This window comes from Papilio polytes, unplaced genomic scaffold (assembly GCF_000836215.1).
Source record: "Papilio polytes unplaced genomic scaffold, Ppol_1.0 DF822067.1, whole genome shotgun sequence".
In the NCBI taxonomy this organism is placed as follows: domain Eukaryota; kingdom Metazoa; phylum Arthropoda; class Insecta; order Lepidoptera; family Papilionidae; genus Papilio; species Papilio polytes.
Genome location: NW_013527137.1, coordinates 5,129,478 through 5,151,347, shown reverse-complemented (window position 1 = coordinate 5,151,347; position 21,870 = coordinate 5,129,478). Strand labels below are relative to the sequence as shown.

The 21,870-nt window shown below is 33.5% G+C and overlaps 1 protein-coding gene across 2 annotated transcripts in view; it reads right to left on the bottom strand.

Annotated features, from left to right (window-relative positions):
* LOC106107412 overlaps positions 1 to 21,870 on the bottom strand; it is a 35,321-nt gene that overhangs the window by 9,778 nt on the left and 3,673 nt on the right. For both annotated transcript variants that reach the window (XM_013288258.1, XM_013288257.1), the window contains exon 2: positions 11,194 to 11,320. In XM_013288258.1, coding sequence (XP_013143712.1) covers positions 11,194 to 11,320 — 127 coding nt within the window. The remainder of the gene's footprint in view (positions 1 to 11,193; positions 11,321 to 21,870) is intronic.

The following is a 21,870-nucleotide window of genomic DNA, read 5'->3' as shown; positions in this document are numbered from 1 at the left end:
CTTATACGCTTTACTTGTACGTATGTCAAGTATAGACAACAGGAAAGAAAATCAATGATGGCCGCGTCAACGTCTCACTTTTCCCTCCATCCGACCATTGACCGGTCTCACTTTCGCGCCACTTTTCCGCCTCACTGTAAATGGTCCGTCATTCGCGGGTACACTTTCGACATGTGTACGGGATGCGAATTTATAATAAGTCACATTTTTTAATTGATTTCCCGTTGCCAAATTAGGCGACCTTAAATGATACGATAAAAGTTATAGATTTTCATTCCTTACTTTCTCCGTGTCTTGAGGAATCAAATTTTAACTACTTAATACAAATACTGACGTGATTTGTTAGTATGATTATTGTTTGGTGAAAATAAAAATGTATTCTTTCCAACGTTAAAATCCTTGTCAGATACTCGGAACAAGTTAACATAATGTAAGTATTACAAACTCAAAAGCAATTGGAACGTGATTTCGTGAATGCCGTTGGCAATAGCCACGGAATCTCTTTGAGATCCAACACACGCGTGCATTGATACGTAATCGGGTTAGCGTGTTGCTCGCGCACCAGACTGTTGATACAAAGACATTAACATGAGGTGGGCGAATAGTATAATGAGATTCAAACTTTATGGTAGCTCGAGGTTAGCAGCGAACGCATGTTTTTACAGATGCCAGATGGGCCCAATATGTAGTAAAAGAACTGGTATAATCCGCCCCTGAATCCCCTTAAGTTTTGCTATTATTTAAATTGCATTGTCCGCAACAGCTTGTGCGAAATTTCCAGCCTTCATCAAGTTGGAATGACAGTGTACATTTTAAAAAATTTCTTACGTTCTTAAAGAAAGGAGCCGTGTAGCTAAAAATCGTCAATCTCTTCAGTTAATTTACTAAATCTAACATAATTACGATCTAAATGGCTCTTAGAATATTACTGTGTACTAAGTTATTGTCTTGTGTTACACCTAATTTTCTGCGACAGATAATTAAATAATTACCGACATAAGTATCTATTTGCAAGATATCTACAATTGCCTTGCGTGCGGTTGTGCGCTAAAAGTTTAATGCTGTTGTACAATCATTGGGGATATAAAAACCGTTCCTACTTCTGTGCTCACTTGCTGCAATTCCAGCTTAAAATTGAACCCCATGCCGTTCAAATATGAGTCCAGTAATGGTCTATGTGTCTATATTTATTATAATAGTATGTAAACATAACCGCATTCCAATGTAACAAGACCTACATGCGGATCGTGCGTTGCTATGATGAGTTGCTTGAAAACCGGATTAGGACAAACGGGTCGGTATGAAACTGCCAAACTAGAACCAGTATACTAAATGGGACCGTACGGTATAGAGCCACGCCTGTGTGACTAATTTAGATGGGGACGTCTACATTACTAAGATTTAAAAGTAAATATCAACGAAACTATTATAAATGCGAAAGTTTAGATGGATGGATGTTTGTTAGATTTTGTAGCCTTAACTGCTGATCAGACCTTATGAAATTAATCATAGATTTAGAGGATACTATGGAAGAACACATAGGCTACTTGCTTTTGTTTTTTCCACGAGGACGGAGTCGCGGTCTATTGTTAGTGTAAAATAATTAAAAACAGGATCAAAAATGAAATACTCGTAAGGACATAATCGATCAGACATTTAAAAACGCATGTAGCATATAAAAATTCGATTAGATGACACTATAATAGTGGGTCAAATAATCAATGTAAAGGATCTACAACCGACTAACACACATCGGACTTAAATTCCTTCACGGTGTTGGTACGTTACAAAACTGATATAGGCTTAGTCGACCGGAGTTTGCGAAACGCTAAATGATTGCTTCGTACGCTCGTCGGTTTTGTAATACAAACTTGTCGATTATACGTCCATGTAATTGGAAAGAGCAACTGTTAGATATCTTTGTGAGTTAATACATCGTTGGGCACATATCGGTTGAGAAGTACATGTTTACTTTATGGCAATCTACTACGTTCTCCAAGTTACAATACTTTTAAATCATATTAAGTCATATTATGTATTTTATGGCATAAAAAAGATATTTCATCAATTAAATTGCACCTTGTACTATTAACAGTCATACAAATGTTAAATTTAATTTTCCGTTTATATAAGTCCAAATTCTCATAATTATCCATACAATTGAAAGGAACTAACTGAAAATTAAGAGCCATATATATCTGTATACATCATAAAAATCGTTCATACACCACAAGATTACCAGCGTATTAAAATTCACAAAGATAAGATTGATAATTAAACTGTTATTAACGTCGCAAGGTTGAATCCTCACAATGGAACATTTCAAGGATACTACGATCATTTTATAGCGCTATAAAATACATGTTACGATCTCTTAGTGCGTAAATATTGACACATATACCGAATTACGGACGCAAAATACAAACAATCATATGCTATAGCTGTTGCCCGCGACTTCGTCCATGCAATATTAAGATAAAAATGTAGCCTATAATATGCTCATTTATATCAGCTACTCTTCAGTGAAATCGTACCAGCCGTTTCGGAGATTATCTGGAACAAACGCGGCAAGGACAGACAGACAGACAAAAAAAATTTAAATGCGATTTTCGTTATCAGCAACGCAAATATTTCCGAAATCTGGAAATTTTCTTTTAATACTAAACAGACACTACAATTTTATTGTATTTATAAATTAACGGATAATGTGAATGGTACTTGACCACAATAACAACACATTGATGACGTCACAGCGGCAAGATTATATAATTAAAAAAAACTAAAATATAAACAGAAATTAAAGTCCTGTCTACAGCTTTAATATCATTGTTAGAATAAGACTTTGAACAAGACATGGGAATTCTATTCTATGGGAAATCTCGGGCGCTATTTAAATCAAAGCTTATTTAATCACTGTGTCGAGTTTTTCTAAAGGCTGACAAACTGTGTAATGCAATGATGAGCAAGCCACTACTTTAAAACTACAATAATAGCCGTGACGTCACTTCAATTACGGATATCGCAATACTAATAAGACGTAATCTCGAAACAGGAAACCTTTAATCGCAACTTCGTCTGTTCTTTGAAGTCAATGAAATTCAATACCCTATCTCAATGCGTCGAAGTACACAAGAGTAAAAAAGTAACGGAAAATAATTTCGCAATCAATTTAATGCTTATTACTGGTACAATATGCAAAATAAACGACTGTAGGAGATTCCTAAGAAGACTGTAATAGCCTATTAAGAGCCTGATCATTCCTTATGAAGACAAAAAAAGGACGATAAATGATTATATCCCTCGTATTATTTTGGCCAAAGATTACAAATTTCATGACTGTTTCGATTTCACTATAAAAACAGTCGATTTTTCCAACATCCAATCAATCCCAGCCATCAAAGACCGGTACTGGGTACAGAAAACAATACAATTACGCTTGATTATTGACAGTTTTACTCAGAGATGGAACAAAGGAGTGAGCCGTATGACGTCATTTCCTCAACACGCATCAATGACAAACTGTTTTCATAAACGAAAACAGTTACAGCATTCGCATCATTTTCTGTACTGTTTATATCGCGCGTATCATTTGACTAAACCATCGCACAACTGTTGAGTCGCGCTTGGATTCCTATGAGTTTATATAGAGGTGTGCATATTACTCGATTTATAGTTGTGCAACTAAACTGTTGAATTTGCTGCGAAACAATCGAAAATCATCAATCGTACAACAGTTATGCGATAGTTTAGTTAAAGGTTTGTGCCCGCTCTTAATGAAATCGGTACTTTCACGAGGTCTCATGTTGAATTTTTTATTTTTCAAAAGAGTTGGAGGTAAATCAGCTAAGGTAAAGTAGTAGTTTTCGAAAAAAGAAGGCATTTAGTCTATAAGTGGAATAGTAACGAACACAGACTGCATTATTACGAAATATATGGTACATTTGCTGTAGTTATATGTACAGATCTATCAGAAAAGACAGAGATGTAGAACATTCCGGCCTCGGGACACCTGAATTATCAGATAGGAATGCCGTATTGTTGCTATTGAGTTGGGTATAAATACAATTCTGAACACAATATAATTACTAGCTTTGTTAAACCTGTTTCGTATATATACATTTCTATGAAACGTTTGTTCTTATGGTTGATTATTATTAGTTGCTTATTCTCGCACGTTTTCTTTTGGAAGACGAGTTAATAATCTATACTAATATTATAAAGAGGAAAGATTTGTATTTTTGTATGTATTGAAATAACTCAAAAACTACTAGGCCGATTTTAAAAATTCTTACACCGTTAGAATGGTAATTTATCTGCGAGTAACATAGGATATTTTTTTATTATTTTCAAGTTCCCGCGTGCGAAGTCGCGAGAAACAGCTAGTTTATAATAAATACGTAAAATCGTAGCTTACAATCTTCGCCAATGGTACAACAAAAGTACGCGTTCTATATTTAACGCTGCTGTGTCTAAACTTGAAGTTGCTAGATTGCCAACCTTCGTTAGGAGATGACACCAAAAGAAGAATACATAAGTATCATATAAAATTATATTAGAAAGTTCTGAAGTACCCCAGTCATGTATTTTAAAGGCCTTGCACGAAAACTATTAAGATATAAATCACAAATTTTCGTGCTACGTCTCCTGATTTCTCATTTTTCAACATTGGTGACTAACGAAATATGAAATTGATAAGCAAAATTGCTGTATTGTACAAATTGCAACTTCACTATTAATTCTCAGAATATTACATATGCATGTCAAATGTTCCGCTAAAACAGCAATTTAATAGATACGGTTACTGGCTAAGTGACTTTCACATGTTCATTCTGAAATGTCTAAAGGTAAAATTCTGGTTACTTAAATGCTGAAGTCAGCGACATCTCATAATGCACTCAGAAACGTTTTACGTACAAACTTAAATGAAAGCTCTACATTATGTATGTTTAAATAGATCCTTCATAGTTAATAAGAAAAATCTATACGTTGTTAATTAAAAGGAAACTTTAATAGATTGCAGCAATAATAAACACAAATGCCTACAAAGTTATAACATTGCGCGATTCGATTTTCTTTAGTTTCGTATTCTGTAAAAAATATTCTATGATATCTGTATTTAACTGATTTCTGCATCGTTAAAAACTTCGTTTTTAAATTACTTTCACACGACTTAACTTCGTTTATTACCAAGTCATCAAGTTATCCGTGTGCAAGGTAAACAAAGAATTGTACACCTCCGGTTTTATGCAATATCGAGTAACGTTTGTCTAGCTTATGAATGTGCTTAGTAACATGAGAACACAAAAGACATGGCTGGCATTTCTAAACCGTAATATGAGAACCTATTGCTATATTATTAACTACTAGCTGTTGCTCGTGATTTCGTCTGCGTGAAGTTAAAAAAATAATAAAAAACGTAACCTATGTTACTCACAGATAAATTCCTTTTCTAACGGTGAAGGAATTTTTAAAATCGGCCTAGTAGTATTTACGTGAATCGATTACATTCAAAAATACAAATCTTTCCCCTCCATATTAGTATAGAAAACAACAAACTAGTGTGTTACGATTGATTGGAAACATTCAAAGTTTATGATTATTTCTATTTGGCATTTCGATATCAAGACCTTTGTGTTTCCGTATTCTGAATTTGAAAAAAAAAACAAATGCAGTAAGAGCACATCATTTAAGAGATAAAGATTCACACGATGTTGTCACACGGGTTGGAGACCGGTTGTGCTTTGTGGAACGGCGATTTCACCTGCAGAAGCGCCATCGATGCTAAATATCGCCACACTTAATCGAGAAAGTAACACGGACCGAATGATTTGTAATCGAGAATCGTGTCCGGTGGAATCGATGTATGATCGATGGTAATTGCCCGTTCTAGTTTTTGTCACGTTCCTGTCTCGCTCAATCAAACAAGTTGACGGATGAATCATTTTTGAATAAACAACAGATTTATCAGCAGATTAATCTGTCACTTGATTAAAGTTGGACGACATCGAAATGGTTAATTCAAAAGCTACCCAGTTGCGGATTGAACTGGGCCGTTCATGTCCAAGTTATTTAGAATGCGTTTTGAGATTGCAGTATAGACTAGACGTAATATAACGTAGATAATAATGATAGCAATGTTAATCTTACTAATATTATAAATGCGAAAGTTTAGATGGATGGATGGATAGATGGATGGATGGATGGATGGATGTTTGTTAGCGTTTGTAGCCTAAACGGCTGAACGGATCTCCATGAAATTTGGCACAGGTTTAGAGCATAGTCTGGAAGAACACATAGGCTACTTTTTATCCCTGGAATAGGTACGGTTCCCGTGAGATTCATTAATTTAGTTTTTTAATGTTTACTCGATCATTCTGCAACGGTTCAACAAATCTTATTGAAATTTGGCACAGATATAAAACAAAGTCTGGAGTACACATGGGATAAGCTTCATCTCCGAGAAATTTCCGGTTTCCGAGGGATACGTAGCTTTTTGTAATTTATATAGTTTGTTTGTTTTCTAATACCACGCGTACGAAGTCGCGGGCAACAGCTCGTTATTCTATATAAATGTGATCTAATACAATGAAGGTAAAAATCAATAACAGATTTGATTTGCAAATGTGTTTGCATGATTCGCAGACATTAAATGGTGCGAAACTACAAGCACTTAATCCATCGGTTGCCCAACATGCTTTGCATGCACCCAATAACAATGTCGATTTCACACACAAACGCACACATACACATGTATGTATATTGACAGGCAGTTTTGACAGTTTGATTCATTAATTTGACATTACGAAAGCAATTTAAAAAAGCTGACACAGCACGTAGTTACAAAGTTAAGCATATAATGACTATAATTTGAGTACCTTAATATTTGCCACAAGGTTATATTAAGTTAATTCTTGTTACATGTGATTCTGACATTGGTAAATAGTTCCTTATGCTTCAAGTATAATGTTTATTTAAGTTTTGCGTGATTTATTGTCATATGAAGTACATTCAATATTCGTAGATATACACTTATCCCAGCTTAGTTGGATTAAACATTTTAAAAGTTAATGTAAGTATATTTTATATGTTTTAATTGTAGACAGATAAATGCCGTACAATTTAGAAATCATAGAAACTAAAACAAGACAATCGCTAAAATATATCTTGTAGATATAATTATTAACGCATCTAAAAAAACTTTGAATATTCGTAGATTCAAACTTCAAGGTCAAATAAGATTACCTTTATTATATTCTCCGTTTGTTCAAAATGATAATCAACCTTTAGATAATACCATACTAACCTTTACACTTAAATAGTTGTAAAACCATGATGGCATTTGACAAAAACTGACAGGTATATAGTTAAGTTTCCTTGATGCAACGAAGTAAAAAATTATATCAAATTTCTACGTGAGGTATCGAAATAAACAGTGGCATTGTTTTTCAAGATTGCGCAAATAGAAATTGCATTTCAATAAATAAAAGTTATGAGTAAAACGAAACGTATGTTGTACTTTAGTCATATACTAGACATATTTTAAAAAATCATGATAATCCATTACGTAGTTTTAAAGATCTAAGCATACATAAGAACAGACAGACAGCGAGAACCGTGTTTTATACTATATAATGATTATGCGAGTCCTTTTCATCTAATCATATCATACTCCATACTAATATTATAAATGCAAATATTTAGATGGATGGATGGATTTTTGTTAGAGTTTATAGCCTAAACGGCTGAACGGATTTTGATGAAATTTGGTATGGATTAAGATGATAGTCTGGAAGAACATATAGGCTACTCAATTTTTTTTTATTTCCACACGAACAAAATCGCGAGCGAAAGGTAGTATCCAAATATTGCTAAAGACACATTAAAAACGACACACAAAGTGATCTAAAACGAAGATTAAAATGTTGGATTAACTATTATCAGACAGGAAATTAAAAATCTGCATTTGTATGATACAAGACCTGATTATTTGTTATTGTAATATTGCTGATGAAAATATCATAACAATAGTAATTTAGAGGTCAGGGCTGCGACCTCGATTTTATGAAATCTGTAGGCGACAACCTCTAATCGAATAAATGTATACTCTTTTAAACATTTTGAGGGTTTTAAACGAGAAAAGTATCTAATGTGATTGTAATGACAACAAAGGTAAAGGAAAACTGAAGATAGTATGGATGGATTCTGTGAAAGAGGATATGCTTAAAAAGGCAGACAATTCCGCTATGAATATCAGACGTGTAATATAAGATGTACGGAAGAACATACTGTGCCGACCCTCCATACGGACAAGGGCAGGTTGATGATGATACCTAAGTTTTTAAATTGCCTTTATATCGGTTTCTAAAAAGTGATTAAGAATAAGTTAGATTAGGAAAATGGATCGAGGTCGAATAATTCGGTTGAGTCGTTAGTAAGATCGGATATTTCCTATAAAGGTTTCTTGTTAATTAAATTATAAGGAAATACATTGTAACGTTAATAGAGTACTGTGAAATTGTTAATTAAACTGTGACAAGGTAAAGTATACAAAACAATTAGCAACAATGCCGATACTATGCGACCTAGACATTATTTTGTATAATGTACACAATAGTCAATAAATAATTGAAAAGATTATAGCTCAAACTATGGCACAAGTTAAATAATACGGAAGGGTTCGGTTAGAACAGACTTGAGGCAATCGATAAACTGCATGAAAGATGACGTATTTAAGATTGAAAATTGTAATGATGAAACATCGATCGATCTGGAGGACCAAAACACTGCGTTAGGAACATATATAGCTTAGTACAGATAGGAAGATAGTCATGATTCTAGAACAAAGTAGCAAAAAACATAAGTAAATTACAGTGGTAGAGCTCGCCTAACATCTTTGCTCGAATGGGCCGGCTTGCCCGGTGTAATACCACGACCACACAGAAGACAGGCGTGAAGTGGGAGCAATATCGCGTTTCGTCTGATAAGTGTGGTGACGGAGACTTAATATTGGTCCCTATTACTTTCCACTCTTTTCTTAATGGGAAGAAAAAGTGGATTTGACGGCGAATTAGACGAATGTGAATGGGAAATGTCCTCTTTATGGGCCTCCTCCTCCGTCAATTAAGGTTAGGCATCTGCAATTTCGGATGTCTATGGGCAGCTGTCGCTTCGACATTAAGGTTGCTGCTTGCTCCTTTGCCATCTTACTATATAAAAATAATATATATTACTAAACTGTTGACATACAGTCGCCCAGATGCAATAGTATTGAAGGTAAGTATCGAACAATGAGCGATGACTGTATTTGATATCGTGTACAATAAATATGATAAGGAAGGCTACAGGAATATTCTGGGTCAATATTTGCATAGTCATTTATCAACGTGTCCAAACGTGACATATCCATATGTGCCATCAAGCCTTGACAACTAATAAAGAATTCATCACGTTTCTATTTATAACTATAATATAAAAAAATATATGTAACTTTTGATGTTATAATTCTATTAGAAGTGTTAAATATACTATAATTAAAGTTCATTATAATGAGATACATTTTGAATCCTTAAGAACACTGCCATCAATCGAAAGGCACCAATTTTTATGAACCTTGCATGTTGATTTGCTTCTGCGAATTTGGTAATTTGCTTTACAATAAACTGCGTCGTACATTAACATCTATATGAACATAAAGTATTGCTGAAAGTTATATGCACATCAAAAAACAATAAATATGAACTATACAGTAGAGGAAAGTAGCACGAAACGGCCACGTACGACCTAGACCTTCATTAAGCCAATACATAACCAAATTATGGTACCCAATGTAAGCCACGTACGAGGCTTGAAATTAAATTAAAAACCCATTGAAACTCAATTAACTTTCCACTATTCAATGTATGGTAATACAAAAAGGACATGGTTAACTTTGAAACTTAAATTGGACGACTAACTTTCATTACAGGGATTTAAACTTTATGCTCTAGACATCTAGGTTTCAATTACATGGAATTCAATGTAGGACGAAATGCCCTGAGGACAAGAGTTGACTATAATCACAGGTACTCCTATTGATGATATGTAATTTTCTACGCTCAGAAATAGACAACGGCTCTTTAGAATCGCTTACACTGTACCTTTCACACCGGTTTGCGGTGAAACTATAGCCGTCTCACATACGGAACGAAAAATCTTTAAAAAAACGAAAGTGGCACTAACGGCTTGAATGTTAATTACATACGTTAATGTATTTGATTTCCGGATTTTGATACAAATTTTAAACATGTTGTGTTTCCTACTATATTTGTTGAATAAAATATTTAGTATAGAATCTACAATAATGTAGATACCTAAAGTGTTATAATATTAGAGAGAGAGAGAGAGAGAGAGAGAGAGAGAGAGAGAGAGAGAGATAGATATTAACGACATGGCTATCTCACAAAATACATGCCATGGTGTCGCGAAAACATAACTCTACGAGCAAATATAACTAATAATCGAAGCTACTACAGTCTCTGAACTCTATTTAATTATGCCTGTTCATTCTTTTCCAAATATATATTTAAAGATAAATACTCAAAGCCTAAATCAAAGAACACACCATTAAGACCCATGCACTGTCACAAAAACAGTTATTTTATACACTGAGCTATACTGTTAGGCATACTGTATCCTACTGACCATACTACATTAAATATTAAAAACAACTATGTGTAACTAATAATAAAGCTTAAATTCGCAATAGATAATTGTAAAGTAAAATTTATTTGCGCTCCAATGGCTTGAGTAATTACCATGCATCTTAATAATTTGAATAAACATGGTTATCGTGTTAACGCAAAACTATTAATTGGACCGATAATTAGTAATTCTATTCACATCTAAATGGTACTTATAAGGAAAACTAAATACCGAAAAATAAATTGTTATTTCCTTATTATTGTATTTGATACGCGCCAATTAAGTTCTTTTTTTATTTTTTCCCGATATTATTTAACTATTTATTAAAATAAACGTACTAATTAAGTTTCATATAACAGTTGAACACAAAATTAAACATAGGAAAGCTATAAAAAAACAAAGACGACTTAGACATATACAACTTCGACAAAATCGATAGATAGTTGTCGCAGCTCAAAAAGCAGCTAGTACTATTCAGAGTACGTGAATCCGTGTATGTCAGTATTTACTAACCTGTAGGCGGTCTCTCCTTGGGATAGCAGACTCGGAAGAGGCCGCGTGTGCGCGTGTAGAAGTAATATTTGTTGTTGAGACTGTCCACTATCGCCTGAGAGTTGTCTGTGTTACTCGTCACGTACGACTGGAATAAACACAACATGTTAATAAAACACAGAAGTATTTTATACACTATTATTATACAGTAGAAACTCGATAACTCAAACCTCTATAACTATATGTACCCTTCCCATCAGAGCCCAAAATCTCTATAACATAGACCCTTGATAACCTCTATAACTTAAAATGTTTTGTGTTTCCCTTGGACTTTAACTTATCGAGGTTCTACTGCATCTATCATACTTCATTCTCCAAGTGAATTTAAAACTGTTCCAAAACATTTATATATTCGTATGTAACATCATGAAGTAATCATCATTTTGTTTGTTTTTGTGTGTATACTTTTTTGAAATCGACAACGTTGAGAACTTTACAAAAGCTTAAATATAAAAATCTGAAAAACAAAATAACAGAGTCCTATCTAATCGTAAACCTTGCAACGCAGTCCGTCGGGTCTACGAAGGGTAATTATATAAAACCGGTTTAGTTCCGGCATTCCTACCCCGACATTAATCGATTATTGAAACCGACTCGAAAATTTAGGATAACTACGATGTTTGATTTAAAATTCATCCTTAGTGTGGTCCTCCTTTGCCAAAAGACCTGTACAATAGTAATAGTTATAATTATAGAAACAACTTCAGTGGAAACCTTTTAAACTAAAATTAGCAATTAAGGTAAATGTACCAGTAACTGATAGTTTAGTGTCAGAAAAGCGCAAACATTTTGTTCACTTTTCTTCCAATGCTAGTAGAAACATTTTTTACATAACTTAAGTTCAGTAAATTATTCATTCCTTCAGGCAACATTACTTACCTATTTGATTTAGATTATGCCTTTTAATATTTTATTAATAATTAACAAATAAAACTAAGTGTTGCTCGCGACTTTGTCCGCGTGAAAAAGAAAATGTAGCCTAAATTACTCAGTGATAATTTTAATGGTGCAAGATTTTTTGGAATCGACCCAGCATTGTTATTTCAATACATACAAAAGTACAAACCTTTTCTCTTTATAATATAAGTATAGATTATAATTCTTAAATTCAGTACAATATTTATTTTGACTTAACACGTGACTGGACGCCACCCAGACATGTATTGCAAACAGTTACAAAATTGTCTGCAGTCAAGTTCATTCGCAACTATTTAGGTCGACTATCTAATGCGAGGGCGTGAGGTATGGCGAATGGAACGTGAAATATTAACATTGTCTTAATTTAAATGAGCTTACATCTATACTATTATAAAAAAGCGTAAACACACACCTCTTTGTGGCGTAAGATGTCAGCAATTACTGCATATTTTTGGATTTTTCTTTTTTTAATACAGAGCCCTACACTTACGTCAAGCTTTAGGCTATATATTTTCACACTATTAAACTTAGGGGGTAAATAAATTGGATAAAAACCCTAATGTGAGTAAAATGCCATAAGCTACGAGTTGCCAACATCAATTTAGCAACGTTGCCGTGGTTTGACATCATGTCATGCCATTTTGACATTTGCAATTGATAATTTGACAAATGTGAACAATAAAATGAAATTTTTATAATTTTATGCGGATGAAGTCGCATGGGAACAGCTAGTTTCGATATAACAGCGGAAATATTTTGTACGTTTACTGAAGTTGCGTAGAGTCCTTGATGAAGTGAATGTTGGAATGCATCCGGTCGATTGAAGGTTCATCAAACGCACACGAAATTAAATAAAAATATATAAAATAAATAAAAACCTCCATAAACCTTGACTAGTCAAACACTATGTACATTTTATGTTAATTTTATTCCTAATTGTATTTACTTAAGGCACATATATACTAGTACTAATAATGTGTTTTATTATATTTCAATATTGGTCTAAAATTTACAAAATACTTTGCTAACATAAATCAACATTATTTCAACCGTGTTCTTTACGTGGAAATGAAAGTACAGACATTACGTTGAATAAATTATTTACTTTCTATACACACGTAATTTGATATATTACTCATATCATGAGTATGTTTTATAACAAGACAGCAACGACACCTGTTGTATGGAAGTGATTCAAGAAGTATGTTGAATCAGGATGTAATACATGACGTTTTTACCCCTTTAAGGGCCTAATTTACCACTGGCATAGATAGCTTAAAATGACGTCAATGTCAGATGAGGTAGCAAAATCCGATATTTCCATCATTTACACGTTGGATTGTTAAGACAATTTACAATTTGATGGGACAGGCCCTAAGTGTTTCAGCCTCATTACCCGTAAACCTAACCCAAATCTTATGATGCCAAAATTTTATTAAAAACATTTAATAAAAGCGAAAACTGCACAACAGTAAGGACAAAAAAACATAAAACTTCTAATCACGACCCAATTAAATCTTCATATGACTCATATACTATCTCTAATAATAGTAATTGTTAGTTCTCTTTGTTTATATATATTCAATATTTATAAAGCAATAAATAATATTCTTGAAACATCCGTTTTCCGTCTCATCGCATTTTAATTATTCCATACATATGCGCATAAATGAGTAAAGTAAACAACAATGACTGACGTAAATAGAGTAAAGTAAAAAGCAATTTAATACAACTGGATGATAAAAATGAATAAACCAGAGCACCGAGTAATAACAGTGTATTTTTTGCCAATTATGCAGATGTAGAACAAATCTATACTAATACTATCTCTACTAATATAATAAAGCGTAAACAAACTACTTTGTGACGTAAGATGTCAGCAATCACAGCATATTTTTGAATAATTCTTTCTTTAATAAAAAGCGCTGACACGCTTTAGCTATATGTTTTCACGCTATTAAACTTTGGGGGTTAATAAATTGATCAAAACCCTCATGTGGAAAAGGGATCATAAACTACAAGCTACCAACATCAAGGAAGCAAGGTTATTATGGTAATTTGACATTAGCAATTGAGAATTTGACAAATTTAAACAATGAAATAAAGTGTTTACAATTTCATGTGGATGAAGCCGCACGGGAACAGCTAGTATGTATTGGAATAACTCAAAAACTAATAGGCGGATTTCAAAAATTCTATCATCACTAAAAAGCTACGTTATCAGTGAGTAACATAGGCTTATTTTAATATTTTGCTATTCCATATGGACGAAGTCGGGAACAGCTATTGTATCTCAAATCCATTTGATAAATCATACTCAAGCAAGCCCGATCATAACAGTTGAAGCCGTGTACAGCGTAATAATGGAGGATATTCACGAGCAATGACACACGATCTAGGATCGTGTTAGTGACGGTTCAACAAACCGGTTACAGTGATAACTTGACTGACGGCGGGGGAGTGTTGGGAGGGGGTCGACGTACCTAGGACTGAAGTGGAAGGGACAAAGAACAGGTTGACCAGTTGTTGCCAAATCATATTATTTATATTTTTATTTAAAAACCACTTGGCACATGTACTGGTCTTCCGTGGTATTTGAAAATAGATGACACTTATATTACAATTTACACGAAGTTATGTTTTATACAATAAGGAAAGGTAAAGCGAGGTTTTTATTGATATTCTTTTAGGCAAGTATATTTAAAATGTCATGAAATTCAATAAATCACTGAATTTGTAAGGAGCCGTCTGTGATTAAAAAGTTATTTGATTCCTTAAATGCCTAGTTATTTAAAAAAATGTGATAAATTATGAAACGTTAAATTTTTTTTAATGTCCTAAAAAATTGAATCTCAGTTACACCCTATCCACACTTGTGTCTCTCAGAAGCAACTATGGCGTAAGCGCCTCTTATCTTATAAGGCATCTGTGTGTTATACTATGCAGCTTTCAATGCACATAAGAAAAACAGAAAAAGTACAAAGAGTAGTTTACCCGTGTCCATTCTGTCATTCGTCGATCTATGAGTATTTTTATTTATGTTTGAAGAAAAATATTATAATAACACTATCTTAATTCAAATCAGCCAATATAGTTCACTCTCATTTTCACAGTTCGTTCGACAATATTGCACAGAGTACAAAGTAAAAACTATTTGACATACTTTAGTAACAAGCGAATAGGCAAAAATTCAGAGCTGTCACACTTAGTTGCGAGCAATCGATAGTTTTTATCGAGAGACGCAATTTAATCGAATTCCCACGAGAGATTTACGTAAGTAGAACGGCTTTGATTATATTCTCTATCGTAACGTAAGAGAATAAGAGCCCTTATTAAAAAAAAAACAGCAGCAATCTGAGTGATCAGGCAACAGAGCGAGACGTTCTTTTAACTCGAGTTCATCGATCGTTGTTTTTATCGTGTTGACTATCGACTTGCAGTAATCGATGGGAAAGTCAAAGAAAGTCGCGAGTACTCATTACGAGTTACAATTCAATACAACTAAACACAAGTGGAATCAATCACAAGGAAAATATAAAAAAATCAGAATGCATAAGTAGGTAGAGAATACCTTAGGTTGTATTTCGTCACCGTCATGAAAGAAGTATTTTATCTAATGGGTATTTTGACTAGAAATACGTATATACGTTCGTTGATTTCTAGTCAAAATACTTTGTTAGATAGTATATACTATACGTAACGTATAGTATATACAAAATAGTTTCTAGAAGGATTCTTCATAACATTTTCATTATACGAGTAGTAACGACTTAAAAACTGAAGACAATTTCCCCTTTCAATTATCTTTTAAACTGTCCATATAATCGTTAAAAAATAATAAAATCATAAAGAGCTTTAACGACACCTTTTCTAAATGGGATATTTAGAAACAAACAAGTTAATTAAGTAGCATTCGGTCAGTGTCGACACACATCCCACGGCCGCCTGTCATATCTACTTGGCTATTGTCTAACAACTTTCGCTACAAGCTTACTTTGCTACTGTTTTCTATTTACTACTGTGCTTTCCGCAAGAACTTAGCTAAGTACAATTACCAGTGAACTTAACCATAATAGAAAACTTCAAATAAACAATACGCAAGTCTAAGCTTCCTACGACTTTAAGCTTCTTACTCCCGTTGATATCTTTTATATCGCGATAGTGATTAATTGACTCGTAGACGATTTTTTAAATTATACATTAGTTGTTGCTTGCGACTTCGTCCATATAAAAAATATAGCCTAAACTCAGCGATAACGTAGCTTTCTAATGGTGAAAGAATATTTGAAATTGGTCTGATAATTTTTGAGTTATTTTAATACATGCAAAAATTCAAATCTTTCCTCTTTAAAATATTATTATAGATAAAAGTAAGTACATGTAATAAAAACAGATTATTGCATTAATATATAAATACTTTTACCATTCCAACGGTGTTTTAATTCGTACCAACATGCCAAAATACATCGAAATTATACAAAAAAAGGTTTAACGGTATAAGATACATTCAACGCATACGAATCGAGACGCGTCGGGACAATGGCCGTGATATGAGGTCAGATCCTGCGCATACGCAGGGACAGGCTCACCTTGCAATGCCGACGAGCCAGCCACCCCACATACACGAACATACAAAACCTGCACACATAGGTTAACATATACGCACACATACGTAAGCAACTTTTTACATCGTCCCTGTTCAACCGGACCCGTTTGATGTTTTGTTTTTCCAAGTTAACCTTTTCAAGGCCGGATAAGGCAGTGGTGCGGTCAAAAAGTGAATACAATACTTTAAAAATCTCGTAATATTTCTTTTGTTTTTGAAGTTATAGGTTTTAATATTAACTTTTATAATTTAAGATTTAGACAACAATACTGTTTCATTGAGGGTCATCGGGTTTAATATTAAGCTCAGAATATTTTATAGCTTTTGCATCAAATATTTGTAGTATTTAAGTGTTGTACTTGGCTTTTTAAACGCACTAGACGCTTAATTGTCACGTCTCATTGGTGGGTTATTAATAGACAGGACACCTGTGTGTATCAAGTATCGCGTTGCCCCATGGAATATCAGGTTGACTTAAACGGAAACGCTTTGGATAACACATGGCATTAAATATTAAATAAGAATTATTATAATAAACAAGTTAAAACAAATGACTATCAGACATACTTTTTAATGAGATACTAGTCTGTACTTCTGTACAAACCTCTTTATAATACTAATATTGTAAAGACGAAAAATTTGTATTTTGTTTGTATTGAAATAACTCAAAAACTACTGGGCCGATTTCAAAAATTCGTTCACCATTAAAAGGCTACTTTATCGTTGAATAACATAGGCTATATTTTTAATTTCAATAGGCGAAGTCACGAGCAACAGCTAGCAATTACTCATAATATTTAATTGTAACTAACTCAACACACACTTGATATGTACTATCGCAAATAATATTTGCAAATACTAACTTATTAAGTATTAATTAAGGAAAGGTAAGTGTCGACATTAAATTAATCAATTGGTAACTCGTTTTTATTTCCCGTTAAGTAAGATCGTTTCATATAAAGAAACGAATAATTTAATTTATTTATATCAGAATTACATTTAATACCAGTTTTAAGAAAGTTATTAACCTTTTACGTATACTCATTTTACTTGCAGAAGAAATACCATTAGATCCTTTTAAAACATTTGAAATACTATTAGGGCCTGTCTCAACACTGACTGATAGAGACTCAAAAAGATTAAAATGATGTCACTGTCAGATAAGGTAACAAAATGCGATATTCCTATCACATATTTTACACATTGGATTGTTATCAGACAATTTTAAAATTGTTAGGATAGGCCCTTAGTATTGCATTGTAGTCATCATCTTTTTGGCCTTATTAGGATAAAGCTCAAGGGGGAGAAGCACACAAGGTTTTATAAAGATTAATGTTTTCGCTTAATATTTCTATCCATCATCATCAACAGCCTTAAAAAAAAGGTGATAGGCCCTAATGCCTTTTGCAAAATTCTATGTAAAGTACAGTTCAACTCACTAATTGGTATTGTCTCATAACATGAACACATTGTTGTCAATGACGTGCTGTACAATCGTGATATCAAGTTTCTCTCGTCACATAGCCTTGTCAAACACGCGATCTCAAAAAGTAAACAATATTATGTTGTCAAAGCTGTAATTGTAATTACGTTATTTTCTTGTAATAACGCTAGACTGTGGGATAACTGTTAATCCGAGACGAGAAAGTTATTAGGACATTGATATAGAAATCAGATTTTCCTTGTAAATTAACTACTACATATTTAAATGGTTACTAAATGCCGTTCATGGGGACCATAAGGCACTCTGAGTACTGCAATTAATGTCCTTTTTTTCTAATGAATCTTAATAATATTAAAATTGCAAAAGTTTAGATGGATGGATGGATGCTTATTAGAGTTTGTAGCCTGAACAGCTGAAACGATTTCGATGAAATTTGGTATAGAAGTAGAGGATACTCTGGAAGAACATATAGGCTACTTTTGTTTTTTTTAATCCCACGCAGACGGAGTCGCGGGCTATAGCTAGTATCAAATAAAAGACACTTCTCAAGATTATCCTTGTATTTATACCTTCCTACAAGGCCTACTAAACAATTAATATGCATAAATAAAAAAATAAACCAAACTATGTCGAAACAAAAGGCAAAAGGAATGCACGAGTAAGCGGGAGAGTCGAAGACAATTATGAGAATTGTTTAAGAGATAAGAGATTTAGAAACTGTTGGGTCATCGACAATTACTTTATACTCTGTTAAAAACGGCGGCCATGCGTTTACGTAAAATGACATTCACATACACAAAGTTTTACATGATAAAAAATAAAATTTTAGCTTGATAAGTTTAAGGGCCTGTCCCACCGAATTGTAAATTGTCTCATAATATCGGATTTTGTAACCTTATATGACAGTGACGTCATTTAAAGCTATCTTAGCCTCTATCAGCCAATGGTAGAACAGGCTCTAAAGTTTCGTAAATAAAAAGACAAGTCGCCCTATTTACCCATTTACGTATGAATTGAAATATCACAGTATAAACGTCTGTGACCTTAACGGTGTGTCTGATTTGGAAGAATCAGGTTTTATTTCAGTTTTATTCTTACTATAAGCGATATAATCTATACTAATATTATAAAGAGGAAAGATTTGTATTTTTGCTTTTTTTGGCCGTATTGAAATAAATCAAAAACTACTGGGCGGATTTCAAAAAATATTTCACAATTAAAAAGCTACGTTATCGCTGAGTAACATAGGCTATAATTTCACGTGGACGAAGTTGCGAGCAACAGCTAGTATTATATAACGTAAGAGAATAACTAGTCTTGGGTAGTACACGTACGATGTACTAAAAAGTAATGTTACTCGGCACTGTACTAAAAGTAACGTTACCGAACCGCTTCTGTTATTCGGACATTTAGTACTTTTAGCACACTACACAAATCGGTGTTCGCCTTTTTGTCAGATTGAAGCATCCACCTTCGATAATGAGAATCAAAAGTGGATAAAAATATTCATAACTAAATTTATTTTCGCTAATAACATATGTTTGACCCTGCTTAAAATTTGATGTGAAGTAATATATAACCCTCGTTATATTCTATTCATGTATTGTGTTTTCACAAATCTGATGTACTAAAGGTACTAAAAGTGTGTACTAGTACGTTTTCCCAATTGTACTAGTACGGTGCGAACTTGCAGATGTCCGATTAAGCCCAAGACTAAGAATAACCTATCTGGTTAGCCACTTAATAGTTAATGAAACAGTCTCTTAGAATCTGTATTAAGAGACTCCCTTAATGACCATTTAACGGTCATAATTATCTAAAGCATAATACAAGGCAAGAAAATTGTTATTGAAGTGAGACAAACAATGAAATAAACAAAGACAGAAGCAAACAGCTGGTCGTGAAAGGTAATGGCTATGATCGCGGCCGAAAGATGTTCATTAGCTACACTTTCCAAACATTTAAATTCCAAACGATATTTGTTTTGTAACAATTCACGATTTCCCAATTCCGTTCGCTTATGCAACAAGTGGTTAAGTCTTTAATTAAAATTATTATATACTAGCTGTTGCTCGCGACTTCGCCCGTGTGAAATTATAAAACAAAAAATGTTCACCATTTAGCCTATGTTACTTACAGATTAATTACCTTTCTAATGGTGAAAGAATTTTTGAAATCTGCCAAGTAGTTTTTACGTAAATCGAATACATAAGAAAATACAAATATTTCCCCTTTATAATGTTAGTTTTAGAAACAAGACAATTTGTGATAATTTACACTTTATGACAGACAAAATGATTTTTTCTTACAAAATTTCTGTTTGTAAACCAGTTTCCTAAAGGTGTCAATTTTCGTTGTAACTAATAAAGTTGATTTTAATTACAGGCAATTACGGTCAGCCATTAGCCACGCCAATGACGACATTGCTTCAAAAAGTTTTATTACAACGCCTCGTACATAATCTTATCTATATTGAATCTTGAAAATGTATTCATCTACTTCGTAATGGTTCCAGATTTATCAAGAAGTACAACAAGATATTATTATTACCGCAATAAATTTAGCGGAGTTAATAACGTATAAGTACCATGTAAAAATATAAAACATAATTTGAATCATGGTCACAAATTCTTTAACTTTTTATTGCTTGACTAGATTTCTCTCGCAACTCCGCCCGCGTGGAATTGTAAAAAAAAACAAAAGTAGCCTATGTGGTCTTTTAGACCATCCTCTTCATATATGCCAAGTTTTATCGAGATCCGTTCAGCCGTTTAGGCTACAAACCCTAATAAACATCCATCCATCTCAACTTTCGCATTTATAATATTAGTATGATAGTATGATTTAGTGTCATCATCGATCAATCAGCAATATTGTCCATTTTTGTGTTGATCTATCACAAAAAATACTATCAAGGTATTCTCACGCTGAAGAATGTTTCCCTCCATTAAATTCATATTATAATTCATAGAATAGTCGATTATAGAGCCGGTAGCATCTGCTTTTAGAAGATAAAATTACAGATCCCGTTAAGAAGTACAGCTTAAGTGAAAGCCGAAAGTGAGGAGAATGAGAAATTGCGGTAATGCGAACATAACTGTCTTATGGTGAGACGCATTCCTAAAATTGGTGTAAATACTTTGGTGTAGATTCTGTGTCAAAATGCCAAAGCACTCCGTCTTGTTACTTCTAAGGGCCTGTCCCACCACTACCTGATAGAGGCTCAGATAGCTTAAAAATTACGTCACTGTCAGATAAGGTATCAATATCCATCACATATTTTGCACGTTATTAGACAATTTACAAATTGGTGGGACAGGCCCTAAATGTCATGTTTCATAACTAAATTGTAAGAGATATCTTACTTTTAAAATTTATTTAGCATTGTGGAGGGGTACACCGGTAGAGGTAGACCTAGAAAGAGATGGATGGATTGCGTGAAAGGTGACGTGATGATAGAGTTATTTGGAGGACGAAAACCCGATGTGTCGACCCTACGGGAGTAGGATAAGGCAGGGGAGATGATAATGATTTAGCATTATCGTGCTTTTCTACGATAAAACATTAACAAAAAATATATAATGTCTACTATTAATACTATCTGTACTAATGGTGTAGCAATCAGATCGAGAAAATGACGGAAGTCGTGAGAAGTGGGTGTTACTTCGAC